Here is a 26,953-nt window from a genome sequence, read left to right as displayed (position 1 = left end):
CCAGGGCCCCATGACAGTTGCTCACCTATGCATTTCTTAACTCTGCCACTGACTGTGTCCCTTGGGAGAGGAACTGCTCCCAGTGAGGGTGCTAGAGGAGCCATGTGCATTGATGGAGAGGCCACAGGATTTCTACTGATCACGCTTACTCATTTTTCCAGAAGCCTGGAACGAGCCAGATTAATTTGTAGGTGACATTTTCAGTGGCTGGCAGTGTTCATTCGAGACATGCACACTCACATAAGACAGGCTCACATATGAACACTACAGAAATAGTGACAATATTTAATAAAATATGGCTCTCCTCAAACCGGTTTGGATGCTTTCTTTGGCAGCTGATAGCTGTGCCAGAAAATAAGATCTCTTTCAAAAGTGCATTTGCTGAAGGGAATCACATTGCTGTCCTGCAGTCTTTAGAGGACAACTTGTATGGCTCTCACAACGGCCAGTGAGGCTGGCCCCTGGTGGCCCCTGGTGGCCCCTGGTTATTGCAGACACTCAGCTGGGAAAAGGGTTTTCCTGCCCCCACAAAAAAGGAGGAAATCTCCTGCCTGCTGTGCTGCCTCTCCAACCTGGGAAACAGCACGGGGCTTGGCTGGTGAAGAAAGGACAGGCACACATCAGTGAGACAGTCATTGTTTGTCTAGACTGAGAAAAAATATTTTTTACTGCTAGATGCAGAGGTCAGCAGTGAAAAGGCCTCATCTCTCTCATCCTCCTAGGAACACAGGCAGGCTGTGAGCCCTAAATTTCAAGCTTTGGGGATGCAGTGTAATTTCAAGCACATCTCAGCCAGTTTCCATTCCTGATAAGGAGGGGCAGAGACAGATCACTCAAAGAACACACAGCACAAAGACCCTCAATTCTCTTTCTTGGGCTCCTGGCAAACCATACATCAGCCACCAAAGGCTTGACAAATCACAGTGATACAGCTAAGCTTAGAAGTAAAACTTCACATTATCCTTGCTTATGTGGGTGGGAGACTGAGAGATGCCAAATCTAAGAGAGCTTAAAGGAACTCTTTCTATTATTAAATGGTTTACTGTTGGTATTTTTATAGCTCTAACATGCTACTTTCATGGTTCAAGCCTCCCAAGTTCAAGGCTTCATACAAAGAAAGCAAAAAGATAAATCCAGCCTGAAGACTTGTCAACACAGCTAAAGGCAGGGGAACCAGGCAGATCTGGCCAGGCAGCCAGGGAAGTGTGAGCAGCTCACCTTGTGTGGAACAGCAGTCACTGATCTTCTGCACTCTCTTCCTTTCCTTTGTCTGTTTAAGACACGGAGCCAGAGGACAAGAAGATGGTAGAGAGGTAGGACTGGGTGAGGTGATCTCTAGGATCTCTCACAGTCCTGTTCATGTGAGTCAGTGACTTTGAGTTGGATCTTCACACGTGTGGAGTATCAGGGAAGGTGCAAAGGAGCTGCTGTCTTGAAATGTGGAGGTGTGAATTGTTGTGGAGGGCAAAGGAGGAAGCAAAGTGTGGAATGGCCCTAGCTAGTATACTGGTCCCGGCAGCAGTGCTTTCCAAAGGTTATGGATGTGGCAGCAGGCTACAGATTAGGTATCATTGCAGGCAAAATGCGATTGTCCTGGCTGAGGGTGCCAGTGATGTGCATGGGGAGAAGATGCCACAGGCTAGAGGTGGCTATTAGAGACTGGGAAAGGTCCAGTTGCAGGTTAAGGATCAGAGATCTGCATGCACACAGAGAACTATGGACATCAAGGGAGGAAAGACAGCTCTAAGCTTGTTGAGGGACCTGATTCTGGCTTAATCCAAATAAAATGTAGGGCAACTACATACTAGCCAGCATCAGCTGCAGTTACTGGTGTGGCCTACCTAAGCACTGTTAAGAACAAGAGAAAGTTATCAGTGCTGGCAGCATTAACCTAATCCAGTACAACATGGGGCCATGAGCCCAGCAGTGGGAATGAGGGGAGACCCATGCAGAGATATGGTGTCTCCCCATTGGAGCTAATGTGAGCTGTACACATTTATCATCAGAGATAAATAGTGTGGTCAGTACAATTAGGGAAGTGATTGTGCCCCTGTACTTGGAACTGGTGAGGCTTCATGTTGAACACTGGATTCAGTTTTGGGTCGGTCCCTCACTACAAGGACACGGAGGTGCAGGAGTATGACCAAAGAAAAGCAGCAAAGCTGGTGATGGGTATTGAGAACAAGTCTTGTGAAGAGTAGCTGAGAAAACCTGAGTTGTTTAGCCTGGAGAAAAGGAGGCTCAGGGGAGATTTCATGCTTTATGACTGCCTGAAAGAAGGTTGTAGTGAAGTGGCGGTTGGTCTCTTCTCCCAGGTACAAGAACATGCAACAGAGCTTTCTGTACAGAAAGAGTGGTCAGGCATTGGAATATATTGCCCAGGGACATGGTGGAGTCACCATACCTGGCAAGAAACATGTGGACATGGCACTTTGTCACATGGTTTAACGGCAGTGGTGTTTGGACTCAATGATCTTAAGAGGTCTTTTCCAATGGAAGCAATTCTATCATTCTGTGACAAGAGGATGTGGTTCTAAAGTTGAGCCAGCAGAGGATTGATTTGGATGTTAAGAAAAATTTCTGCACCAAAAGGGTTGTGAAGCACTGAATAGGCTGCCCAGGGAAGGGGTGGACTCTCCATCCATGGATGTATTTGAAAGACCTTTAGATGTGGTTGCTGGAAGGGCATGGTTTAGTGGTGACATGGCAGTGTTGGGTTAACAGTTGGACTTGATGTTCTTAAAAGGTCTTTTCCAACCCAAACGATCCCATGATTCTCTGATTCTTTATTACATTTGCAGCTGATGCTGAGTTTGCTGAAGGCTCGTGTTGCAGGGGCCCGGGCTCAGCATAGAGAGGCCTCAGAGGACAGAGGGAGGTGGCACTGGGGGAGAAGACAGGATGGGCCCTGGGGACACACACAGGGACAAGGGGTAGGCCCAGGGACACGGGGATGCGGGCCGGTGGGGAGGGGAAAGGGCGGGCAATGGGCAGGCAAGCGGGCGGCCACAGCGGGAGGACAGCAGCAGCCCAGGCGGGGCGGGCGCGGCTGCGGCAGCGTCGAGGCGCGGCCACGCGGCGCAGCAGGGCGAGACAGGGAGGTGTGGGGGGGGTGGGTGGGTGGCACGGCCCCACCAAACCACAAGTCCCAGCGTGCCCCGCGCCGCGGCCTGTGGCGTGCGTCTGCGCCAGGGGGTGAGGAGGGGAGGAAGCCCCGCCCCCGGCGGCGGCAGGCGGCGCTGCGGTTGGCCGGCGGCGCTGCCGCTCAGAGCAGGGTCGGGGGTCAGAGTGCGCGGAGGTGAGTGGCGGTGTTGGGGACTCGTGGTGCGGAGTGTGTGCGGGGCGGGGGGGGGGGGGAGGGACGGGACGGGGCGGCCCCCGCCGCCGGGGGTGGGGGGAGATACGGCGCCGCCGGGCAGCGGGCGGAGGCACGGCCGCGGCGGGGCCCGGCCGGCGCGGGGGCCCGGCAGGCCTGGCGGAGGCGTGGGGCCGCCGTGGCCCGGGGCGGGGGGGTGGAGGCCTGGCCCGGTGGGGGGAAAGGGGGGGCGCGGCCTTGTCCCCTGCGGCGGCGATGCCTGCGACGGGGCGGCGGCCCGGGGGCGTGGGGTGGCGAGGCGGGCTGCGGGCCGGGGCGGCGGCGGGGGTGTGGGGAGGCCGTTGGGGCCGGGGTCGGCCTCGGCCCGAAAGGAGGGCGCGGGGCGACGGTGGGCAGGCGTGGCGGCGTCTCTCCCTCTCGACGCCGACACTCGACGGGTCCGCAGGAGCTCGGGATTGCCGGGCCCTCCGCTCCCCGGGCTCTGTCTCGCGTGGAAGTCTAGAGGGTGGAGGTGGCTGCGGTCCTCCAGGTCCCAGCTGGAGCGGGATCAGTTGTTAGGGCTTGAGAAAGAGAAAAAAGGCCCAGGGAGCAGAGGGGTGAATGGGGGGACCGAGAGGCAACATGGGCGAGGACTTTTCATGATCATTTTTGGGATGTGGAGGTTCATAGATGGAGGTGATGGGGGAGCAGGAGGCTTGATTATTTTTTTTCCCCCTATTTATTTAATCTTGTGAGACTGAACTTGTTGCCTGCCTGGTCTTGAGACTGAAGTAAACTTGCGAAGGGTTAGAAGAGCAGTATCTGTTTACTTGTTTCCTAACTGGCAGTAGGAATTTCTTGTGTTCCTTTCTTGCTGCTGTACGGTTACAGGTGTTTCTTTTAAACTGAGATGTATGAAAAGGTGTTGTCATTTACTTCTTTTGTTCTGTCTTTTATGAGTCCCGTGTCTGCTGAATTTACCTGGTCATTGTTGGTCTGTTTGCTAATAAGTCTGACATTTGTTTTACTGCTTCTTCCCTTATCTTTTACGGAGCTTTTGGTTTCAGAAATGAGTGCTTTGGCAGCTGCTGCTTTGCCTGAACTCTTTATTATTCTTTCAGCTGTGATGTAAGGGACCAGCAAGTTTTCTAATAGGTTAAGGCTTGCACTGTGCCTTGGGAAAGATGAGCTGCACGGGTACATCTCAGACGTGCTTGCCTCATCAGAGGCTAAGGCAGTTGTTTGAAGTTTTCTATACATTTTTAACGTGACTTGAATTTATTTTACCATTTAGTTGCTCTTTGCATCATTGTGGCATCTCCTATCACTTGATGTTAAAGTTGGCATTTGAATTTTTATTTCCAAGCAAATTTAAGAGTAGTTCAATGTGTTAGAAGTCTGGTTAGAAGCTGTTCAGTGTGTGGGCTTGGGGAGTTTGCTTTCAGGTATTTTTGTTTCCTTTTTCAGGTACTGACTCCTGGCCTTTGTAACCAAATTTTTGTGTTAATTTATAGTGTGGACTCAATACTTGTCTGGTTACACAGAGTGGCCTTTTTGCGGTGCTTGCTCATCTCAAACTTTGGATTGCTCTGCATGAGTGGTGTGTTGGGTTGTGGGGTTGGTTTTTTGCTACTGTTGGGTTCTTTTGTTTGGTTTGTTTTGCTTTTTTTTTCCAAAAAGTTAGTGTATATGCCCAGACAGATTGGAATGTTACCAAAATCCAAGAGAAGGAACTAATAAAGAAGTCCTTGGGTTGAGTATGGCGTGATATGACCTAAAGTTTCTGCGCTGCAATTGAGAGAGACTTAAGTTTAATTCCTGTAGGAGAGCAAATTACTGCTGGTTTGGTGCTCATCTGTGTTGACTTTGATAGATCTTAATGTTAATTTATTTTATTTTATTTTTAATATTATTTTTTCCCCTCTTAAATTTTGGAGATGAAGTTCTGGAAGAAACTTAAATGTGCAAAGTTTTTGTACTTGACTTTATCCCTGCATCGAGCCAGTAGTGACCTCCAGTAAAGGGCCACAAGACTGTAGAGTGCAAGGCTGGTGATGTTCAGGTAAATGTAGGACCAGCCACTGTGGCTGTACTTGCAAGAGAACACTGAAGGCCATTGAGCAACCATGCCATTGTTGTAAGCCTGCCCTTGGAACTGAAGCATGAGTTATTGGTGGAAATGGTCATCACAGAGAAGCCAGGTGTTTTACTGCACTATTAAACTAGCATGGTGCAATGGCAAGCAGGGGAATGAGGAGAGAGGAGGACAAGCTGTGGCTTTCAGAGTGTAACTTAGAGGTGCTACCTGTTTCTGCTATATACTCATTTGACCACTTATTCTTGCCCCTAAAAGAAGTTAACTGTGCTGGCCAAGTCCCATCTCAGAAGTTGTATTCTCTACGATTACATTGTACAGACGTACCAACAAACAAAAAAGTGTGAGGGTTGGGTTGGTTTTTTATTTCAGCTGTATCTGTAACAGTTGCTATTTTTTCTGTGGCTGGATGTTAAGGTCAGCATCTTCCCTGGTGGGTTTTCCAGGCACCCTGAGACTGGGTTGTGTGGACACCATGGCCCCATTGTAGCTGCTGCCCTTCTTGAAGCATTTGCCTGTCTGGCAGGATAGAGCTTTGGCAGAATACAGGCTTTCTTGTAACACTTCTGGAGTTAATTTGTGAAGATCAAAAGTGATCAGCACGTTGAGCAATGCAAGTGTTGTCTCCTAGAATCCAGACTGAGAGTCGTTTGGCACTCTCAGGCATTAGCCTTCAAGTTCATTTCTCAAATAATGAAGGTGTGCAGCTGTATAAGTGGTTTGAACAACTATGGCATTCATGTGTATGAAAATGAAGTAATTATGCGTGCTAGATTCCATTAAACAAAGGGTGGCCTGCTATGTCTCCCTTCCACTAAATTAGGCCAATATACAGTAGTAGGTTTTACTGACTAGAAGCATGGTAGATACAAACCTCTTGCTCCTGGCTCTGGGAGTTCTACTGTGGATTGAGAGCCATAAATGTCAGAACTTGCTCTGAAGACCAGAGCTGGGAAAATTCGAGTGGAGACGACAATGTGTTATTTTTTGACCCAGCGAATGGACTGACCATTGGAACAAGCTGTTTGAAGGCAGTGGGGAGCTTCTGTACTTGATGCTGCAATTCAAGCCCAGAAACTTTTCAGAAAGATGTTCAAGCCTTTGGGCTCAGTTCAGGAGTAATTAAGTGGAAACTTCATGGCCAGCGTTAGATGAGGTTCAGACAGGATGTTCCAATGGGCTTTCTGACTTCAGGTCTTCTGTGTTGGTGCTGTTAGAGCCAAGATACCTTGTCTGTTTCCTGCAAGGTGCTGTGCACACCATGCCAGCTCTGGTGTGTCCTGGTTGGAGTACATGGTTGGCTTGGTGAGTGGCTGAGCCCCAGTGGCTCATCTCCCTCCCACTTCTGCCAGTGTGGGCCCATCCTTTCCTTTGAGTTTTGGCACTCATCCAGCCTGGCCCCAAGTTGATTAGTCTCACTAAACCAGCAGGAAACTATCTTGTTTTAATTGTGTTTTATTCAGCTGCATTAGTCCTTTTATGGGTTCCTGTGGTTGAATTGGCTCACAGAGGGGCCTGACAAGCTCAGGAACTGGTGGTGTAAGATAATCAACAGGAGATTAAGAGAGAGGAGGACATCAGGCCTGCCTTCTTTTGGCCTCCCAGAACTATTGGCTTGGTTAACCCCATTTTGTGTAGCTTCACGCTCGTACATTTTCTTTTGGCTCCCACACAGAGGCAGGAGACCAGAGGGAGGGTTTTTGGTCTGATTCTCTGTGACTATTATTTTCCTTAATGCAAAATCTGCTCTTACACTGCAGCTTCCCAGTCTTTTGCTGTATGCATCTCCACTGTTACCTCTTTGGGTTTATGTTTGTTGTTTCCTTCCTCAACATTTCCTCTAAGTTGCCCAGTCCTCTACTGGGTGGACCTTTTTTCAGGCTCCAGCTTAGACCCTTTTGCCTATCCACAGTTACTCTTGAAAAAGGTTTAAAAATACACAGCAAAGCTTGTCTTAGGAGACCAGGCAAGGAGCTGACGAAAGTGGGTTGCCTAGCGGAGGTGGCCTAATAAAATTGGAGTGGAATTGTACAGTGCATCTTTGGGATGACTTCTGGGTGATCTGTTGGGACGAGTTTGTGTCCTGCTGGTGTGGAGTCTCCTGTGGGTTTCACTGTGTTGCCAAGTGAACTCAGATGTGTTTCTTTCCCAGTTTCATAGGGTGCGATAGCCCCAGCAAGTGCTTGCCTAAGTAATCAGTGCCTTCGGCCTCGCTCATTGTGATCTCACAAGCTGTCACGTCTGTGATGTCACAATGGAGGAGATTCTGGTGCGCTGACGTACCTGGTGGTGCCTTTGACGTATCAGCCAAGGAATGCAGCGGGAAGAATGAGCTCAAGAAATGAGAGAGACGTTCCTTACCCTGAGGGTGCCCTCCGTCCTTTAGTCAACCCCTTCCATGTTCAATTGTCGCTTTCATAATGGCCATGTAGAGGGGAGCCTGTGGAGTCACCATCCCTGGATGTGTTCAAGAGGGGATTAGACGTGGCATTCAGTGCCATGGTCTAGTCCTGAGGTCTGTGGTGATGGGTTGGACTTGATGCTCTTTGAGGTCTCTTCCAACCCTGGTGATACTGTGAGTAAATTATTTTTGAATTGATCTATCAAGGCACAGGTGTATCCTGGATGAGCAACTGCCTGACTCTGCTCCTGTAACCCTCATTCTTCTCTGCTGTTACCCTCACTGGTTGTATTGCACCTACTTTTAGCCTGTAAGTTCTTGAGAACAGGGACCTCCTCATCTGTAGTGGGAAGATGCTGGATGTGATTGCGGAGTGCTGTGAAACCGAAGTGATTGAAGCCAAGTTGTATCTGAGCTGGATCATGATGGGACAGTGTGTAGGCATCCTGGGACAATGCTGGGGGAGATTTTTTTATGTTATTAACTTTCCAAAAGATGGGCTTGGTTGTCTAGCAGTGCTGGAGACTAACCCTGCCAGAATTGCAGGGAGTGCAACTGTGGGAGCGTGCTGGATTCACGTTCAAGGGGTGGTACTGTGAGCTCGACAAATGAACGAAGCAAACCTACCTGTCTTAAAGTTGTTACCTTATTAAAATGCTTCTAAAAGCTTTCTGGTTTATTGTTTGTTTTACTTTACTTTTTTTTTTTTATCCCACTCCCCCTCCCAGGTTTGGACAGTGGCAGTGGATAAGCTGGTTTTGTTCATAGTCTCTTGTTTCCTGTCTTGCAGGCTAGCCAGGTGTTGTCTTTTTTTTTGGGCTGTAGTTTGTCTGATGAAATATTTGGCTTTACGTGAAGGTTGATTTTTTTTTTAAAAGAAGGGGGGGGGGGAAGTGTTCTCTCTATTGTTCTTCAGTAATATCTTCACAAAACTGCAGTACAGACTCACATTTGACCTCTGAATATGCATTTGAACAGCTACCAAAATGGAAGTCCTGCATTTTTTTTGTGTTCCACTCCGTTCCAGGTGTTGCTACACACATGCAATTTTGCTCCACAGAAAGCATCTTTATTACTCTTTTTATTCCTTATAATTTGATAAGACAGTATAATAAAAGAAGAGAAACCTGACTTAAATTTTGAATTGTTTTTCCATTGCTGAAGACTTGAGTTCAGTTGTCTTTTGGAAGCTAGGAGTCACAGCTGCCCCTACCCAGGCTTTGCACTGGCATAAATTGAAGCAAATTAATCCCAAAGCTTGCTTGCATGAAAGGCAGGTCCTACTTGACCAACCTGATTTCCTATGACCAGGTGACCTGCCTAGTAGATGAGGGAAGGGCTGTGGATGCTGTCAACCTGGACTTTATTAAAGCCTTTTATGCTGTCTTCCACAGCATTGTGCTGGAGAAGGTGGCAGCTCATGACTGAGATGTACTCTGCTGGGTTAAGAACTGGATGGCTGAGCCCAGAGGGTGGTGGCAAATGGAGTTAAATCCAATTGGCAGCTGTGTTCCCTGGGGTTCAGTTTTGGGGCCAGTCTTGTTTAGTATTTTTATTGCTGATGAGGATTAGGGGATCCAGTGCACCCTCAGTAAGCTTGCAGATGACACCAAATTGGGCAGGAGTGTTGATTTGCTCAAGGGTAGGAAGGCTCTGCAGAGGGATCTGGACAGGCAGGATTGATGGGCTGAGGTCAGTTGTATGAGGTATGATGAGGCCAAGTGCTGGGTCCTGCACTTGAGTCACAAGAAGCCCAGGCAACACTATAGGCTGGGGGAAGAGTGGCTGGAAAGTTGCCTGATAGAAAGGGACCTGGAGATGCTGGTTGACAGCCAGCTGAATGTGAGCCAGTGGTGTGCTCAGGTGGCCAAGAATGCAAACAGCATCCTGGTCAGGAATAGTGTGGCCAGCAGGAGCAAGGAAGTGATCGTGCCCCTATTCTCAGCTGCAGTGAGGCTGCAGTTCAAGCACCATGTTCAGTTTTGGGCACCACAATATAAAAGGGACATTGAGTTGCTGGAGTGTGCATGGAGAAGGGCAATGAAGCTGGTGAAGGGTCTGGAGAACAAGTCTTAAGAAGTGTGCCTGAGTGAGGTGGGCTTGTTTAGTCTGGAGAAGGGCGAGGGGAGACCTTATTGCTCTTTACAACTACCTGAAAGGAGTTGTTAGTGAGGTGAGGGTGTGTCTTTTCTCTCAAGTAACTAGTGATGGGACAAGAGGAAATGGCCTAAAGTTGTGTCAGGGGAGGTTTAGATTGGCTATTAAGGGAAATGTCTTTACTGAAAGAGTGGTCAGTCATTGGAACAGGTCCAGGGAAGTGGAGTCACTATCCCTATAGGTATTTAAAAGTGTGTAGATGTGGCACTTCAGGACGTGGCTAGTGATCACAGTAGCGTTGGCTTGATGGTTGGACTTGATGATCTCGGAGGTTTTCTCCAACCTTAATGATTCTCCTAGGAGTTTTAATTTTGGGTTTGTCTTGTCCTTTAGATTAGTGTGGGATTTTTTTGGTCAGCTTGGCTTTTTGAATATGCTGGTGGGCCATATTGCCATAACAAAGTAATTTCACATGTAAATGGAGGCTGTGGTATAACATAGCATTTCTTGAGTAACCTTTCTGACTGTAACTTGGATGTTTGTCTTCTCGCCCCCTCCCTGCATCAGCTTATCAAACTAGACAGCGAAGGGAAATATTTTGGGGTTAAAGGCAAGCTCCTAAAGTTGGGTCTTCGCTTGCTGCCAAGTTGTTTTAATTAGATGTGGTTGTAAAAATGAAATATTGCCCTTGTGAGCTCAAGTCCATGGGCTAATTTTGCCATTGATGAATTTGAATCCCCTGCAACTTGAGTTGTGGACAGATCTGTGCGTGGCTATACAGGGCTGTCCACTGATGAGGAGCACTTTTAATGCCCTGTTGGCACTGTCACCAGTGTCCTTCACGTGGCAGGAGTTCCCCAACTTGTTCCTTGCTGCTTGTGGTTGTCCCTGAGTGGCTTTCCCGTTGGAAGCCTGGAGTGCAACAGCCGCTGGTGCAGATTCTCCACTTTGCACTCAGTGGGGCTCCTGGCAGGCTGTTGGCTACAGCTGGCACTTGTCTTTCTCCTGGCATTCCTTATTTCCTGGTGATCAAACTGTTGTGCTTTAGAATCGTGTGCTTGGGCCACTAACAAGCAAGAGTTATGGTCAGCCTGAGCTTGGAACTCTTGCCTGCAGCCAGTGTCTGGAGATGAATTTTTTGGTTTAGTTATTTTTAAAAGACATTTGCTGATTGCAGCCAGTGAGGTCAGGAGTGGCACATGCTGTGATATAGCATTTTGTGGAAGCCCACCACACATGGCTGTTTCCCATGTTACTGGGTGTTGCAAATGTAAAGTCCTGTCACATTTTCCTGGGTTTGTGTACAGTCTGTCAAAATAATTCCCGAGGTCCAGCCTCAGTTCATGGTCCCATTAAGTCTCATACATATCTCTGTAAGGAACTGGAGCTGTGTGATAGGAAATATTAACCTAGTAGGGTTGAATGCCATATGTGACAGCTTGCACTGTCTGAGATTATAATCTGACCCCTGTGTGCATAAGGAATATATATGTGGTGTTTTATCTAGGTTTGGAAATGGAATCACTGAATATGTGGTTTTATGTGGGTAGAGCCAGGTTTCTCATTTTTGAAGCTGTGTGGCTTGTGTTGTGGTCTGTTGGAGAAAAAAAAAAGCAGGATAATTACTAGTGCTTCACATTGTCATAGCAGTTATAAATGCTTTACATGGCTTCTAATAAAGTGTGTTTGCTCACCAGCTATCTTCTGCTCTAAGGCACTCTGACCTTGCCAAAGAAGATGATGTGAGGTCTTCCCAGGGCACCTAGAGCAGTGGCTGGGTAAACATGCAGTTAAAACTTCATTTGGCTGAAGGTGCAGAGTTTGCAGTGGGGTTGCTCTTATTTGTATGCTGTCGGTGTAGAGGAATCGGCAGGCGATACCCTCTAGTGCACCTTTGTTCCCTCTGCTACCTACAAGAGTGGAAAGGGAGGCTGCTTTGAGGATGGGGAGCCTGGTCCTGTCCTTAGAAATGGTCCACTTGCAGAAGGTGTTAATGTAAACAGGCACTAGATGTTGGCTGTTGTTTCCTCTATGCTGCTGTCCCATGGACCTCCCGGGCTCCAGAGTAGTGCTGCCATGTCCACATGGTGCCATGTTTGTCTCTTGCCAAGATGGCCAGTTGGCCTTTGCCATGTGGACTTAGTAGCTCAAGAACTGCTGCAATGCTGTGTGTGGTGCAGGCCAGCCTGAAGCTTTGTGAGGTTCATGTCTGATGCCCTAGTCTTGCTAGTTAAGGTACATTAAGGAAGTACTGATCTTGCTATATGTGGGTGGATAATGTATGTTTACTGCCTATGTTTGATACAGGGGTTGGAGCCTGTCTGCCTCCCCCACTCCAACTGTATATTTTACTTTTTGCAGTAGGCTAAAGGCCAGGTTTTACTGCAACTAACTTACAAGCTGCTTTATTCTAAGCTATTATATTTGCTGTGATGGGCCTTTCGATTCATAGCTGGTAGCCTGAAGATTTAAAGCATGTATATCTTAAATACCTCTTATCTGGGGCAGGTTAGAAGTGAATATAACTAACTTCTATTTGGCTGTAATGCATTTATTAATGACAGTAAAAGCTGTAGATGGAAAAGCACTAGGTAGAACTGAGCCCCTTTAGGATGAAAGAACTGAGCCCCTTTAGGATGAATGCAATGTTGGACTCCTCATTACGTTGTTGTGACTGGAGTTTTCTGGGTACCTGCTGCCTAGCACACTGCTTTAATAATGCAGGCAGCCCCCCAAAACGTGAAAGGCACAAGGTGAGGATGCATTTATGCCATGGAATTGGCAGCATGGGCATTGACTCAGTCTGTCTTGAACATCTCAGCCCCTTTGATTTTTGCCTTTCACTCAAAACCTTGGAAAGGGAAGGTTACCAAACGCGTGTTTACTCGAAGCACACAACCTGCTCAGTCGCAATTATCTCCTAATCTGGTCCTGCCGAGTTTCTCTGGTCTCGCAGGTAAATACAGATTTAGCTGTTATTCAAGGCATATTATTTACCTCATTAAGTGTGTGTTTTGGCACGTGCATTATTTACCTGACGGCCTAACGGATGGGAGAGAGCAAATGCTGTCTTTTGTGCAAACAGCGACTTTGTTCGCAGGCGGAGGAGTCCTCTCTTCCGCGTTGCCTGTTTTGGCTCCGTGTCTCGAGGCAGCGGAGTGAAAAGTGAGTGCAGATGCAGAGAGACCAGGCTTTGAAGCCAGGCAGGTGGGGAGCTTATGATGCCGTGGAGCTTTTGCCCAGAGTGCACCCTCAGCAAGTTTGCTGATGACACCAAGCTGTGTGGTGCAGCAGACAGGCTGGAGGGAAGGGAGGCCATCCAGAGGGACCTTGACAGGCTGGAGAGGTGGGCACAGGCCAACCTCATGAGGTTCAACAAGACCAACTGCAGGGTCCTGCATCTGGGTTGAGGCAATCCCAGGCACAAATCCAGGTTGGGCAGTGACTGGCTGGAAAGCAGCCCTGGGGAGAGAGACTTGGGGGTGCTGGTGGACAAAAAGCTCAACATGAGCTCTCAATGTGCACTTGCAGCCCGCAAAGCCAATCAGATCCTGGGCTGCATCAGGAGAAGTGTGGCCAGCAGGTCGAGGGAGGTGATCCTCCCCCTCTACTCAGCCCTGGTGAGACCCCACCTGGAGTACTACATCCAGTTCTGGAGCCCCTATTACAAGAGGGATGTGGAGGTGCTGGAAGGTGTCCAGAGAAGGGCCACAAGGATGATCAGAGGGCTGGAGCACCTCTCCTATGAGGACAGACTGAAGGAGTTGGGGCTGTTCAGTCTGGAGAAGAGAAGGCTCCGAGGTGACCTAATTGTGGCCTTCCAGTATCTGAAGGGGGCCTGCAGGAAGGCTGGGGAAGGACTTCTCAGGATCTCAAGTAGTGATAGGACTAGGGGGAATGGAATGAAGCTGGAGGTGGGGAGATTCAGGCTGGATGTGAGGAGGTTTTTCACCATGAGAGTGGTGAAGCCCTGGAATGTGTTGTCCAGGGAGGTGGTCGAGGCCCCGTCCCTGGAGGTGTTTAAGAGCAGGCTGGATGAGGCTCTGGCCAGCCTGATGTAGTGTGGGGTGTCCCTGCCCATGGCAGGGGGGTTGGAACTAGCTGATCCTTGTGGTCCCTTCCAACCCTGAATGATACTATGAACAGTGGGACCAACCAGGGGGATGGATTTCAGTATCTGTGTAGCAAGGGGTGTGTGTGTTTGTATTTACAGTTAGAAGGGGTACTCATATTGTTGTTCAAGAGGGCTGGGTTGTGGCAGTTCACCTGTTTTTCCATACATAGCTGTACCCAGCTGTAACACCTCCATGAGTTGGATCTGCATTCTCATCCAAATAAAGCTACTAACAGCCCCCAGGTTGACTCACCTTGGGCAGAGACAGCCCTGTAAAGTTTTTTGTGTAATGTTTTAAAAGCAAAAGGTTGGAGGAAAATCCAGGTAGACTCACATGTGATGTATTAAGTAGCATTCATTAAACAGAAGCATCAGCAGGTGATGACTGGGTGAGGGGTTTTTTTTGAGAGGGAGATTGTAAGCTATGGATTCCTGCTTGCGTTTTACAGTTCCTGCAGTGCCTGTAGTTCACGTGGTCTTGTTGAACTGATACCCTCCTCTGATAAATATTTCTGAAATTGAGTGTAGGATTAGAACCACATCTCTGAGAAACCTTGTACACAGAGCAACTGAGAATTTACTTTGGGAGGAACCTTCCAGACACCAACTGCATGGATTTGCAATTGAAGTGGGAGGTTTTGGTGCAACTAGCAGGTGTCTCAGGGCTAAGCTGCTTGGATGGGTTGTAGTGTTGATATGTGCATTGCTGTATTCAATTCCTACCATGTATCAGCTGTTGTATATGAAGAATTGAAAGGCCTCCTCAGAAATTTCAGAAAGGTTTAGATCAGATTTTCTGTGTAAGTGGTTTGTATTGTGTTCTGCTACGATGAGGCTCATCAGGGGGATGTCACCTGGAGCCATGACCGTTGCATGTCTCATAGCTCTAAATTTAGAGCCGTTGGCAGAAGTTAATTTCCAGGTGCCTGTGATTCTGGCCACTGTGAGCGCAGTCTAAATGTCATCTGTTGTGCTTAGATAAGCAGGTTACTGTGTTGTTTCAGGTTTGTGATGCTGGACCCTCCAATGGGAAGCACAGAGGAAATCCCTGTCAAGAGAAGGACAGTGAAGAGATACTAGCAGAGATGAGATGTATGTGTGCATGAGTAACACGAGTCTCTCTTCAGTTTCAGATGCCTCTGGATGTTCAATGATAGCACTCCTCCATACTGGAGCAGCAAAGTTTCCCCAAAGCTTACTTCCAAGGGCAAGACAAACTGTGCGCTCCCTCGTCCCTGCTGCTGTTCTCAAAGTGTACAACTCCATTGTAAGCAGGAAACTGGCGTGCCACGGCTTTGGAGCTTGCATGGCAGCAATGTCATCCTTCCCTCCACAGAGATATCACTACTTCTTAGTGCTGGATTTTGAAGCTACATGTGATAAACCACAGATTCATCCTCAGGTAAATAGTCAATCCTGTTAATTATCCCCTTGCAAGTTGCTGCTGCTGTTCTGAGAGGTGGAAGGAACAGGCACACTTTCAAGTGCTGGCTCGCTTGTTTCCTCTGGTTTTCCCCACTGCCTTCCTCTTGCTGGTCCTGCAGGGCTCCTGCCAGCTGCCTGCTCTCTCAGGAGCAATGCCATGACCATTCAATGGGAATGAAATAAAGGAGCCTGATTCCATCAAGGAAGTGACAATTCATGTGTTATCAAAAGCATCTTTAACTCATGTATGCTTGTCATCTGCCTGAACTGGGGAGGGTCTGAACATTTTTGGCTGGGAACCTGCATTAGTAGAGTATATGTAGGATCTGTGTTTGATTCTGCAAGGGAAAAGGCTATTGGTAGCCAACAGTTTTAGGGAAAGAGTCATTCTGTTGTGTTTTAAACTGGTCAGCATCTGCTTGCTTGCCTTCTTCTGCCTCGGGGGATGAGGGAGAGAAGTGGGGTAAAGGTAAGGAGACTTGTAAGTTGAGACAAAAGCAATTTAATAATTGAAATAAGACAAAATATGGTAATAATAATAGCAATAATAAAATATACAAAGGAGTAGTGCACAGGGCAGTTGCTTGCTACTCTCTGACCAATGCCTAGCTTATTCCTGGCTAGCAATCCCAGAGGAGAGAAAATCTTGTAACTGCAAGCCCAGAAGAGCCTGAGCTTCCCAGTCAGCCCTCATCTATATACTGGACAGAAAGCTGTTTGGTATGGAGTATTCTATTGGCTATACTCCCTTCCAGTTTCTTGTGCACCTACACACTAGCAAGACATGGGAAGTTGAAGCCCTCAATTTCTTAGCAACAACTGAAAACATCAGTATATTACCAACATTCCTCTCATACCAAATGCCATACTGAATCCAAACCAGCATTATGCTAGCTGCTAAGAAGGAAAATTAGCTCTATCCCAGCTGAAACCAGGACAAGTTTGAATGATGTGGGTATGTGCAAACACAATGGTGTTTCTAAGTGGAGAAGAACAACAGTTTGGAGTTCTGATCTCACTGAAGTTATTTTGTCTGGGTGTGACCTCTGGAGTGTAATGAGACAGGAGGTGTTAAGATTCAGAGATTTTTCCAGTGGCCCTACCACCTGAGATGTAGAGATCCAGATGAAGTACAGAGGTTTCTCTGCAGTTTTTCCATAGTGGTGTAGAGCACATTAATAAAGATATTTTCAGTTGCCAGCAGTATGGGCTTGAGTTTTTAATTTAAATTAGGAAACTGCTAAAAGGAAGGAAAATAAAATAATGATGGGTTGGTAGCAGGCAGAATTTCTAAGTCTCTAAATTGAACATGGACTTCTCACACTCTGCCAAAGCAATTGACCTCTTATGGCTATAGCCAGTAATATTTGCACTGGGTCAGAACAACTTCAGCTTGCTTTGTTTCAAATACACTAAAGGCAGAGCTGTTTTCAGTGTTCATTTTCCAGGGCAGCTGTGGTTTCCCCTGGGCTTGTCCTTTCAAAGGGAGCTGTGAGTTGGGATCAAATTTGACTTCTCTGTTCCCCAGTAGTGCCTTGGTGAGTGCTGCCTGCCTCTTGTTTTTCTTGAGAAATGGACTCCAAATTCCCAACTCTTTTTCTGGGTATTTGTGGAAGGCTTTGCATCTACTTCTGCTAGCAGGATCTTAACCATTCTCCATGTGAGATGTGGGGCTATTTCTCTCTCACTCTGCCTCGGGTGCACAGACCTGTCAAAGCTGTAAATTGGATCTACCTTGTCCCTTTGGATAGCAGTTTGGTCTGTGCACATTTTGATGCAAAACCATGATGCATGTGGAGCTAGTTTACAGCTGGCAGTAAAACGGAGCATGAGTGGAATATGATTACTACTGTTTTAAGGAGCTTTGTCCCCAAGTCCTTGCCAGGGAAAGTAATGGTCTGGGCCAATGCAGATCCGCTATATATTTTGTTGGTGAAACAGCAGCTTTAAGGTGGAGATGTTCTTCAGTGTTGTTTTTCCAGTCTGCTGTGTTCAGTGCTTGTCTGCATCATATTGTGTGTGGAAAGGACTGTCAGCCCATCACATCCTCCCCAACAAATTAGATTGACAAAGGGTTGGCCCTTGCTCGGTGGTGATCGGTGTAGCTGGAAGGACCAAAGGTGCCTGCCAAAATTGGGCAACTTTATAAAATGAGACCTGAGTCAATGCCCCCTGTACCTACATCTTATGTTTTTTGCTGACCAGTGTGGCTTTTCTCCACTGCTGGGCTATATGTCATGGTGAGAAGTCTGTGCTGTGTATTTCAGTGATGTTTTGTGCAGGTTTTAGTGGCAAGATCTTTAGCTGTAGCACTAGCAGACAAATTTTAGATGTTTGGTCTGAGTACAGACCTGGGATCTAGGAATAGTCAAGCGCTGATCTTTGCTGTGGTCCTGATCCTTTTTCTGCTCTTAATACCTGCAAAAGAGAAGTCTAGATACAATGAAATCAAAATACATTGGGGTTTGATGAGGAGACTGCACATACAGAGCTAAGCTGTGGTCCAGGTTACTCTCAGTGGGTAGGCATGGCTGTAGATTTAGCTAGCCTAGCCTAAAGGTCTTGCAAAGTGCATTTGCCACTGTGCAGCACACTTCACATTTCTCACTAACTGCTCTTCAAAAAACATTCTGGCTTCAAACCAGAATCTAGTGAAAGAATTATCTTTGTATTTACACTCAGGTGTGTGATTGCCACATCTGCTCCCCCTCCCTCTGTATTTACCTGTGCTTTTCTGCAGCTAGCAGCCTCACTGGCTTTATCCCTGGGGAAGTCCTTCATGCTCTTTTGGGAGCCCTGAAGATTCCTTCATTGCCATTCTCTTTAATGGTGCCTGGTCTCTCTCCAAGGTCTTATGGTACGGCCTCAGTAATGGGGATCAAGGAGGGTCAAGGACAGTGGTATTCTCCTGAAAAGCTGTCTGCATTGTGGCTTCAGTGGCTGGGACTGCTGTCTGAGTGCCTTGTGGCTGCTGCCCTTTGCTTTACCACTTTGGGGTCAGGCATGGAGAGTTATTCATATTCCTTTCTCTGTACCCACAGAGAAATGATAGCATCCTTTCAGTCCTGACTTCTGGTAGTTTTCAACAGATATTCCCCTAAATCAAAGAGCACATTTATATGCACAAAGCAGCAGCTTAGCTTTAGCTTTTGGTGGGTGTTTTTTGTTGTTTGGTTTGGTTGGTTTTTTTTCTGGGCTGGGGGGAATCTATTTTTATGAGTAGTGAGACCATCCTAGAGAGAAAAGGGTGGAGGGTTTAACTGCATTGCCCCAAATGGATAGATGGGATAACCTGAAAGAATAGAGTCGCGGTCTGTGTCATGTAGTGTTTTAGCCAGCCAAAGGTCAGTAGGGGTTGGCAGTAAGGGATGTTTATGGCTGTGCTCTTGCATCTTTTTAAAGCTTACCTTGTGCATTTGGAATTTGATCCAAAGCCCAGTAGGGTCATATGGGAGCTGTCATTGTGTGGAGGTCGCTGGACCTCGGACCATGGCGCTGGTAGTAGGCTTTATTTTTCAGCTCTAATTCTGACTTCCTTTTTTTTCCATGCTTTACTATCTACTAAGAGCTTATAAGTACCTGCTGCTTTCATGTGCTGTCAGCCTGTAGGGCTGGCTGCATGTAGTTCTTCAGCTACACAAGAGAAGATGCATTAGTAGTGGGAGTCTCACTCTTGTGTCCTTTTGTCCTTGCATGCACCAGTGTTTATGGTGGTCAGTGCTTTCAGCCGCTGTGTTAAGGAGCTCCCTAGGCTCAGGTCTGTGGCTGCCTGTAACCTTATTTTATTATTGCAGTGAGTGGGTGTACCTCTTTTGGTCAGCAAGCCAAGTTATCTGTAGACAGACAACTTCAGTGGAGAGGATGAAAAACAATGATATTTTTAAGTATTAAAAGTGCCAAGGTAGGAATTGGATCTGTTCAAAGCCGAATTTGAAATTAGGCTTCTACCTAAGATGGTAATCTCTGTAGTCATCTATTAAAGCCACTTAAATGAAAACCAAATAAAATGCAGGCTTTGTATATCTGTGACCTGGAGCTAGACTTAGGAGTTGCTAAGCTATCTTTTGATAATGATGAAGTTGCTTTTTCTTCATGTAATTTTTTTTCAGGTGCTTGACTTCAGTCTCTCAGATTCGCTCAAATTTGATAATCAGTTGGGAATTAGAAATTTGCCTCTTCCAAACTCTCTGTAAGACAAAAGGTATGAAGTGCTCTGATCTTCTAACTGCTGAAGGAGGTTGTGACCAGAGGCAGAAGAACAAATTGTTTACAGACAATACTTCCCTTGCTTTCTGAAACAGCACACTTTGAATAAAAAAGATTTCTGTTTCCCTGCAGTGTATCCTCTGTATTTCAAGTTTGTTTAGCACACATTTTGATTGTTATTCTGGGGGAATTTTGAATTCTGATTGCTGTCAAATGAAACTGGACAAACTAATAAATACAGGATATCACTCACCATTTCAACATAAACCCACAAACACTAAGGCTAATGAATAAGCATGTCACTTACTGATGTATTTTTTCATGTATACAAACAAATTTGAATGCTCATAGGACATTTCCTGATTGCAAGAGCATATTAAGATATGAGAGCCAGGCTTTCTGTAAGATAATGTTATATGCAGATGCACAACAAGGTTATGTTGGGTTTAGGCTGTGTTTCCTTTAGTGCTGCTGTGAAAGAGCATTCCTGAAGGTGTTTTGCCTTGAACCCTCTGCAGGGAGGTGCAGCTGGAGTGGCTTCAGTGGTTGCTGCCTCTTCACTGCCCATGACAGGGACAACTGAATGATGTAACCCTGTTCTTGAGATGCTGTGATTTATAGACAGACTGGCCTTGTAATGGGAATGGATGTTGATTTCTACCACATTTAAGGCCATAGCAACAGACATGCAGGCTTCCTGTGTAGGATGAGTAAATAGAGGGTTAGCAAGCTGCCATGGGAGCCATAGCCTGGGCTCAGAGGACTTAGATTATGGAGGGACTGCTGGTCCTCTGCTAAGTATATTCTACATACTCTTCAAGTGGTGCTCTGTGGAGCCTGTATCCAGGCAATCCTACCTGAAGGCCAGGATGGGAATACAGGAGGTGGCTCACACAGTAAGAGATATTGTCATAGTCCTAACCCAGCAGTGAGTAATGGGCATATGCCTTTGTCTGCCTGTTCTGTCTGGTCATCTGCTCTTGTGAGACCCCACCTCAAATACTGCATCTAGTTCTGGTGTCTCCATGGTAAGGACACAGAGCTGTTGGAGTGAGTCCAGAGGAGGGCCACAAGGATACTCCAAGGGCTGAAACACCTCTGCTGTGAGGAGGGATGGGCTGAGGGAGCTGGGGTTGTTCAGCCTACAGAAGGGAAGACTCTGGGGGAGCCTTATAGCTTCCTTCCAATACCTGAAGGGATCCTACAGGAAGGCTGGAGAGAGACTTTTCATGAGGATGTTTAGCAGTAGGGCAAGGGGGAGTGGTTTTAAGCTGAGGGGGAGTAGGTTTAGACTGGATCTTAGGAAGAAGCTCTTCAGTATGAGAATGATGAGACTTTGGAATAAGTTGCTCAGGGAGCTTGTGGATGCCAGGTTGGGCAAGGCCTTGAGCATCAGTCTAGCTGAGAAGCATCCCTGCCCATGGCAGGGAGGTTGGAGTAGATAATCTCTAAGGTCCCTTCCAACTTAAGCTATTCTATGATTTTTTGATCCCTGTGCAGCATCTTTCTTCTTGCATGTTTTTTTTTTTTTCCTGTGTGGCTGTTGAGCTCAGTGCATTAAAAATCACCTGCCAAAGGCTTTATTAAGGACAATTGTGAATTGCTGAAAAGTGAAGAAATTCAGGCTTGTTTCCCATGGCAACTTTAACTCAGCACTCCTGTGCATGAGTATTACAGTGGAATATTAATCTGCAATTACCTGTCTTCATGCAGCTTAGGCTTGGGTGTGGTTTTAAATACCTGGTTCTCAGTACAGCTCCTGAGTGTTGTTTCCAGGGGAATGCTGTTGAAAATGCATGTTAACACAGTGACTCTTCCCTTTTTTTACTGAAAAGTATATATATATATATTATTTATCTATATCTATCTATCTATAAAAAAATATCTCTTTGCCCATTGTGGCAGCTGTTATGCCATTCTTCTTATGTTGGAGTGATTTGAGTTTCCCAGAGTGGCAGGAAATAGTTCTTTATAAAAGCCATTTCATAGGGGTTTTTCTGTCTTCATTCACTTTTGAAACAGACTCCTGAAAAAAAACACTCTGTGAGGCCTTGTAGCCAGTTCCTCTCAACAGTGAAAAATTTTGCAGAGAGGGCATGAATATTCATAGCTCAAGGCTCAACAAGGTGCATCTGAAATTAAAGAGATGCCATTCTATTTTAGGAACGTTTTTCCATTTCCATGTGCTATGCTGCAGTTCTGTTGGACTGTTTGACCAGTATGGAGAATAATGTCTCTGTTTTCAAAAGCAGAGAGAGGAGACTAGTGTTTCAGGGAGGATTCTGCAAGGTCTGAGACGTTAGGTGTGGTGTAACCCTCAAAAGCTGCGCTCTTTGTGGCAGTCATTTTGCCTTGGAGGCCTCCTCCTTTCTCCCAGTAAGTGGGGACAACCTTGCTGTGACCCATATGAATCTGACAGGGTGGGTTATGGCTTCAGGCAACAGAATTAGCTGTATTTATTTAAAACCTGATGAGCTAAAGAACATGAGCAGTTACTGAACCCAAGTCTCCTGGAGAGCACAACCACAGGACCACCAGGCAAGACATCTGATGTATGGGGGGGAAAAAAACATTTCAAAGCAATTTCTTATTTAAAGATATAAACCCAGCATTATTATAGCAACAAGCCTAAAATACCAAGGCACTCAGGTGGCCAATTGCTGCAGTCCTAACCTGACCCAACCTGCTTAGCTTTTGGCTGGTTATTGACAGGCCGATGAGATGACTACTTTAAAGCAATCAGTCATGTTGCCCTTTCCCTCGCAGTGTGCCGAGACCCCACATCAGTTATGCATCCCGGCATGCAATTCCCCACCTGTGCTGTTTGAACACTGTATCCTTAGCTGTGCAAACATTATACATCGTTTAGGTGACAAGTTGCAAAGTTAAGTAGACTTGTTGTTACAGCAGAAAGTAGTTGAGCCGCAGTCACCCTGAAAAGCAAAGATCCAGGCTATCTCAGGAATGTGCAAGTCTGCTGTATCGTGTTTAAAGGTTTGTTCGCCTCTCCATCGAGGCGCTGCTGAGGGTAACGTGTGCCGCCGGGAGCGTTCACACCATGGGGATTTCTAACGTCAAGGCAGTGGGTGGACAGGCTTGCCCTATGCTTGTCCTGCCCTGCGTATGGCCCTGTGTGGTCAGTGGTGATTGGCATGTGCCTGGGCCTCTTGTGCAGCCTCTGAGGCCGGGGGGGCTATTTGGCATCCCTCCCAGCATGGTGTTTTGAAAAAGGGGCAGCGTTCTTCTATGGTATGGCATCTCTTCAGTGCTGCATGAGGACATTGTTTTTTCAGGCTGCTGTGGCTCCTGGGGGATGGTCTTTTGCTGAATTCAGGTGATCTTTTCTTCGTTTTGAGCAAAACCTCCTTGATGAAGTGCAGCTTAGCTCTTTGGGTGAGGATGGCACACGACGTGCCCAGGTCTTGTGCTTTTCTTCCTCTTTTATGCCAAGGAGGCTTTGCAGCCATCCCTCTGTTGTCTTTGTTGGTTTGGGCGCTTGTTAGTTGGCAAAATAGCTCTTTGTGACATGACTTAGTGCCTCTCTGCCGGGCAGAAATGCGCTGTCACCGGCAGCTCCTTGCGATGTCTGTGAAACCCTGGGTGTTCATTTACATGCATTAGCGTGCCCTTTCTACCCATCCCAGATGTTTTAGTGTTGCTGGGAACATTGATCGCTTGTGCTACTCAATACCAGGTGAAGAGGTTGGATCTTGAAATGATTTGATAATTCTGCAACAGGGACTGCACAGGCTGGTTGCCTGCACTGGAAAGGAGCGGACGTGAAAAAGGACATAGTGTAGTTGTCATCCTGCTGCTTTTAACCTAGTTTAAGTAGTAAACTTCCCCTAAACTGTGAAGCTTAAATTGTGGTTGACTATGTCAGTGGAGATTTTCTGGGTGGTTAAATCTATGTCAGTAGTGCTGGAAGAAACGATCTGAAGTGTTGATGTCTGTTGGTTTATATTTCTCATCCCAGGTGAGGAAAGAGGAGAGAGGTTCTGCCTTATTCTGGCGGTCTGGGTGATGTTAGGAAGATCAGAATAGCTTTGTGGGTTTCAGCAGGTGAGATGATGCTGATGGTGAAAAGCAGGAACCAGCCTGAGAGCAAATGACTACCAAAAGTTTTGGTCAGGGTGGCAGGACGAGGGTTGTAAACCAACTTTCAACATTTTGGGTATCAATGGCAGGTATGAAGGAAATCCCAAAGACTACAGTGCTAAGTTTAGAGGGGAAATGTCAGGGACAAGATGTCATTTGCAAGGCATGTGAATCCTCCTTTGCTTGGCTTATAAGAAAGGATCTTAGCTGAGGAAGTGCTTCACTTTGGAGTCTGTGCTTACTTGAAAAAAAGAAAGGAAAAGAAAAGATGAAAATGAGTGTGACCAGGAACTGGGAGTGCAGGCTGGATGGTGTTGGTATTGGGTTTAGTGCCCTGATGATGGGGGGGTGTACAATGGGGGTCTTCTGTTGCAAAAACGAGAAAGGCAGTGTTCTGGCCCGTGTCTGCTGTGGGTAGGAAGAGCAGTCATGAATTTAAACAAGGGAATGCCAGGGAAATTTTGATTAGACATTAGGAAAAACTTTCCAATGATAAGACTAATGAAACAGGAGGATAGAGTGCCTGGGGAGCGTGTGAGTCTCTCTTATTGGAGTCTGTAAAAACAGCCTAGACAAAGTCAGAAATTATTTAGGGGGAGGTGATGCTGCCCTCAGGCAGGTGCATGGACTAGATGTCTCTCTTAAAGCTCAAGCTCCTGGAGGCATGTGATTAGATAGGAATTTCAGCTTCTATTAAAGAAAGAGAAATGGTCTCTCACCCTCACAGTTGTAAGGAAGCACCTGGAAATAAGAGACAGGCTTGATGCCAGTGCAGAACCCAAAATGGACCTCAAAATTTGTCTTTGAGGAAAGGGACAGAAAGAGACTTTTTACAAGGGTTTGTAGTCATAGGACAAGAGGAAATGGCTTAAAGCTTATGGAGGGTAGATTTAGACCAAATATTAGGAAGAAGTTCTTTACAGTGAGGGTGGTGAGACACTGGAGCAGATTTCCCAAGGAGGTTGTGGATGCCCCTTCCCTGGAGATGTTCCAGGCCAGGTTGGATGAGGCCTTGAGTGACCTGGTCTAGTGGAAGGTGTCCCTGCCTATGGCAGGGCATTTGGAACTAGATTATTTTTAACATCCCTTACAACCCAAACCATTCTATGGTTAAATCCAACATTTGACACAGGGCTCCAGTGCCTGACTGTTGGTGGTAGGTAGTGAGGTTCTCCTAAGAGCAGGGGAAGGAAGAAATCTTGGCTATTCAAATCTGAGCAGCAGAATTTGTCTTCACATCGCCTTCTCCCAGTTTTATGATGTTTCCATGTGCCTGCCAGTTCTCTTGTGGTTTGATTTTTGATGTGTATTTCAGGCTTTTTTGGGATCTAACAGTTGTTTAAATGTATGAAATCGTTGTGTGTGTGCACATGTGTACTTGAAGCTTAGGTAGGGATGGAAAAAGACATTTAGGGGTCAGCTGCTTCCCCCAGAGGGGTTTGAGCTTTTGACAGGGTTAATCAACACACAGAGTAGCCTCTCTGGTACAGAAGTGCTGAGAGACTCCTCACTGTGTCTTCAGGTAGGTATTCTTAGGAAAGTCAGCGTAGTCCTGGTTCAGCAGAAGCCCTGCTGTCCCCCACTGCAGAGGTGTTGCCTGTATGGTGCTTGTTTTGGTTAGTTTAATAAAAATTTAGAAGAGGGGCAAAGACCTATGAGGTCATCGAGGTTACTGCCCCTGAGGGCCAGCCAGCGCAAGGCTGCTCACTTGGAAACTGCTTCAGTTAAAATAATAATTAAGGCAGGGGATGGAAACTGGGGAGGCAGATCTGTTAGGCTAGTGCTGTCCTTACCATGTCCCTTTTCGATTTTAATTGCCTGGGAAAAAAACAAGTTGGGGGGGGGGGGGGGGGAGGAAAAAAAATCACAAGGCTTTAAAAGCTCTGATTCTTCCTGCTCTTCAACCCCCCACCCCCTCCCCGATCTCGGAGGCATCAACTCTCATCTGTCAAAGTGTAAATCAGCAATTAAAACACAAACAGTGAAATGCCAAAGATGACCCGAAGCACAAAGCAACTGACAAACAAGTCCGGACAAATCGGCGGATAATTTATAAGCATTGCCCTAAAATCTAATTATTTGGCAATTCGAATTTGCAGCCAGCCAGGGCTGTGCAATAAATTTAACCCGCCATAAATTATTTAGGAGCAGCCCGTGGTGTAAATCAAAACCACGAGTGTTTGTTTAAGAAATAAGCTCCTTGTGCATAAAATGACTTCTTTTTTTTCCTCCACACCCCCCCCCCCCCCCCCCCTTTTCTTTCTTTAAAGAGGTGGGAGGGGGGAAAAAACCGTCCCCGAACAAAACGAGCTGGTGCTGAGGCTGCGTGTCCTCCCCCCCTCACCCAGAGACTCCCTTGCCTCTTCTGCCCTTACCTTTTTTGAAAGTGTAAAGAGGTCTTTTGGTAGGAAGCTTTATGCTTTTCCTTATCAGAAAGAAAAAAAAAAGCCCTAACCTTTCTCTCAACAGCCTCTCCTTGTTTCTATTGCGTTTTGAACAGTCAGCTCTGGTTTTTATGGGCCCCTTTTATTCTTGTGTTTATTAAACTTTTTTGCATGGGGGTGGGAGTAAGGATAGAATAGAATAGAGTGGAGTAGAATAGAATAGAGTGGAGTAGAATAGAATAGAGTGGAGTAGAATAGAATAGAGTGGAGTAGAATAGAATAGAGTGGAGTAGAATAGAATAGAGTGGAGTAGAATAGAATAGAGTGGAGTAGAATAGAATAGAGTGGAGTAGAATAGAATAGAGTGGAGTAGAGTAGAATAGAGTGGAGTAGAATAGAATAGAGTGGAGTAGAGTAGAATAGAGTGGAGTAGAGTAGAGTGGAGTAGAGTAGAATAGAGTGGAGTAGAGTAGAATAGAGTGGAGTAGAGTAGAATAGAGTGGAGTAGAGTAGAATAGAGTGGAGTAGAGTAGAGTAGAATCGAGTAGAGTAGAATAGACCAGCTTGGAAGATTATTGTGTCTGACCTATCATCCAACACCACCTAATCAACTAACCCATGCAACCAAGCACCCTGTCAAGTCTCCTCCTGAACACCTCCAGTGACAGTGACTCCACCACCTCCTCGGGCAGCCCATTCCAATGGGCAATCACCCTCTCTGTGTAGAACTTCCTCCTGACCTCCAGCCTAAACCCCCCCTGGTGCAGCTTGAGGCTATGTCCTGGATAAATTATTCTCTGGTAGTTTTTTAATTGAATAGGGCCACGCAGTCTTCATC

General features: G+C 46.6%; 1 protein-coding gene across 2 annotated transcripts in view; it reads left to right on the top strand.

Annotated features, from left to right (window-relative positions):
* The first annotated feature begins 3,215 nt into the window (after positions 1-3,215).
* Positions 3,216-26,953, top strand: part of ERI3 (ERI1 exoribonuclease family member 3) — a 143,231-nt gene continuing 119,493 nt past the window's right edge. Inside the window, exons 1-2 of one of the 2 annotated variants that reach the window (XM_068141582.1) lie at positions 3,216-3,298; positions 15,130-15,404. In XM_068141582.1, the coding sequence (XP_067997683.1) occupies positions 15,153-15,404 (252 nt within the window). In that variant the 5' untranslated portion in view covers positions 3,216-3,298; positions 15,130-15,152. The other variant, XM_068141583.1, reaches the window with a different exon arrangement.

The sequence above is a fragment of the Melanerpes formicivorus genome, unplaced genomic scaffold (assembly GCF_026170545.1).
Source record: "Melanerpes formicivorus ecotype bairdi unplaced genomic scaffold, bMelFor1.0.p_v2 SCAF_7, whole genome shotgun sequence".
Lineage (NCBI taxonomy): Eukaryota > Metazoa > Chordata > Aves > Piciformes > Picidae > Melanerpes > Melanerpes formicivorus.
The sequence above is the reverse complement of the archived record's forward strand: the minus strand, read 5'-3'. Positions and strand labels throughout refer to the sequence as shown.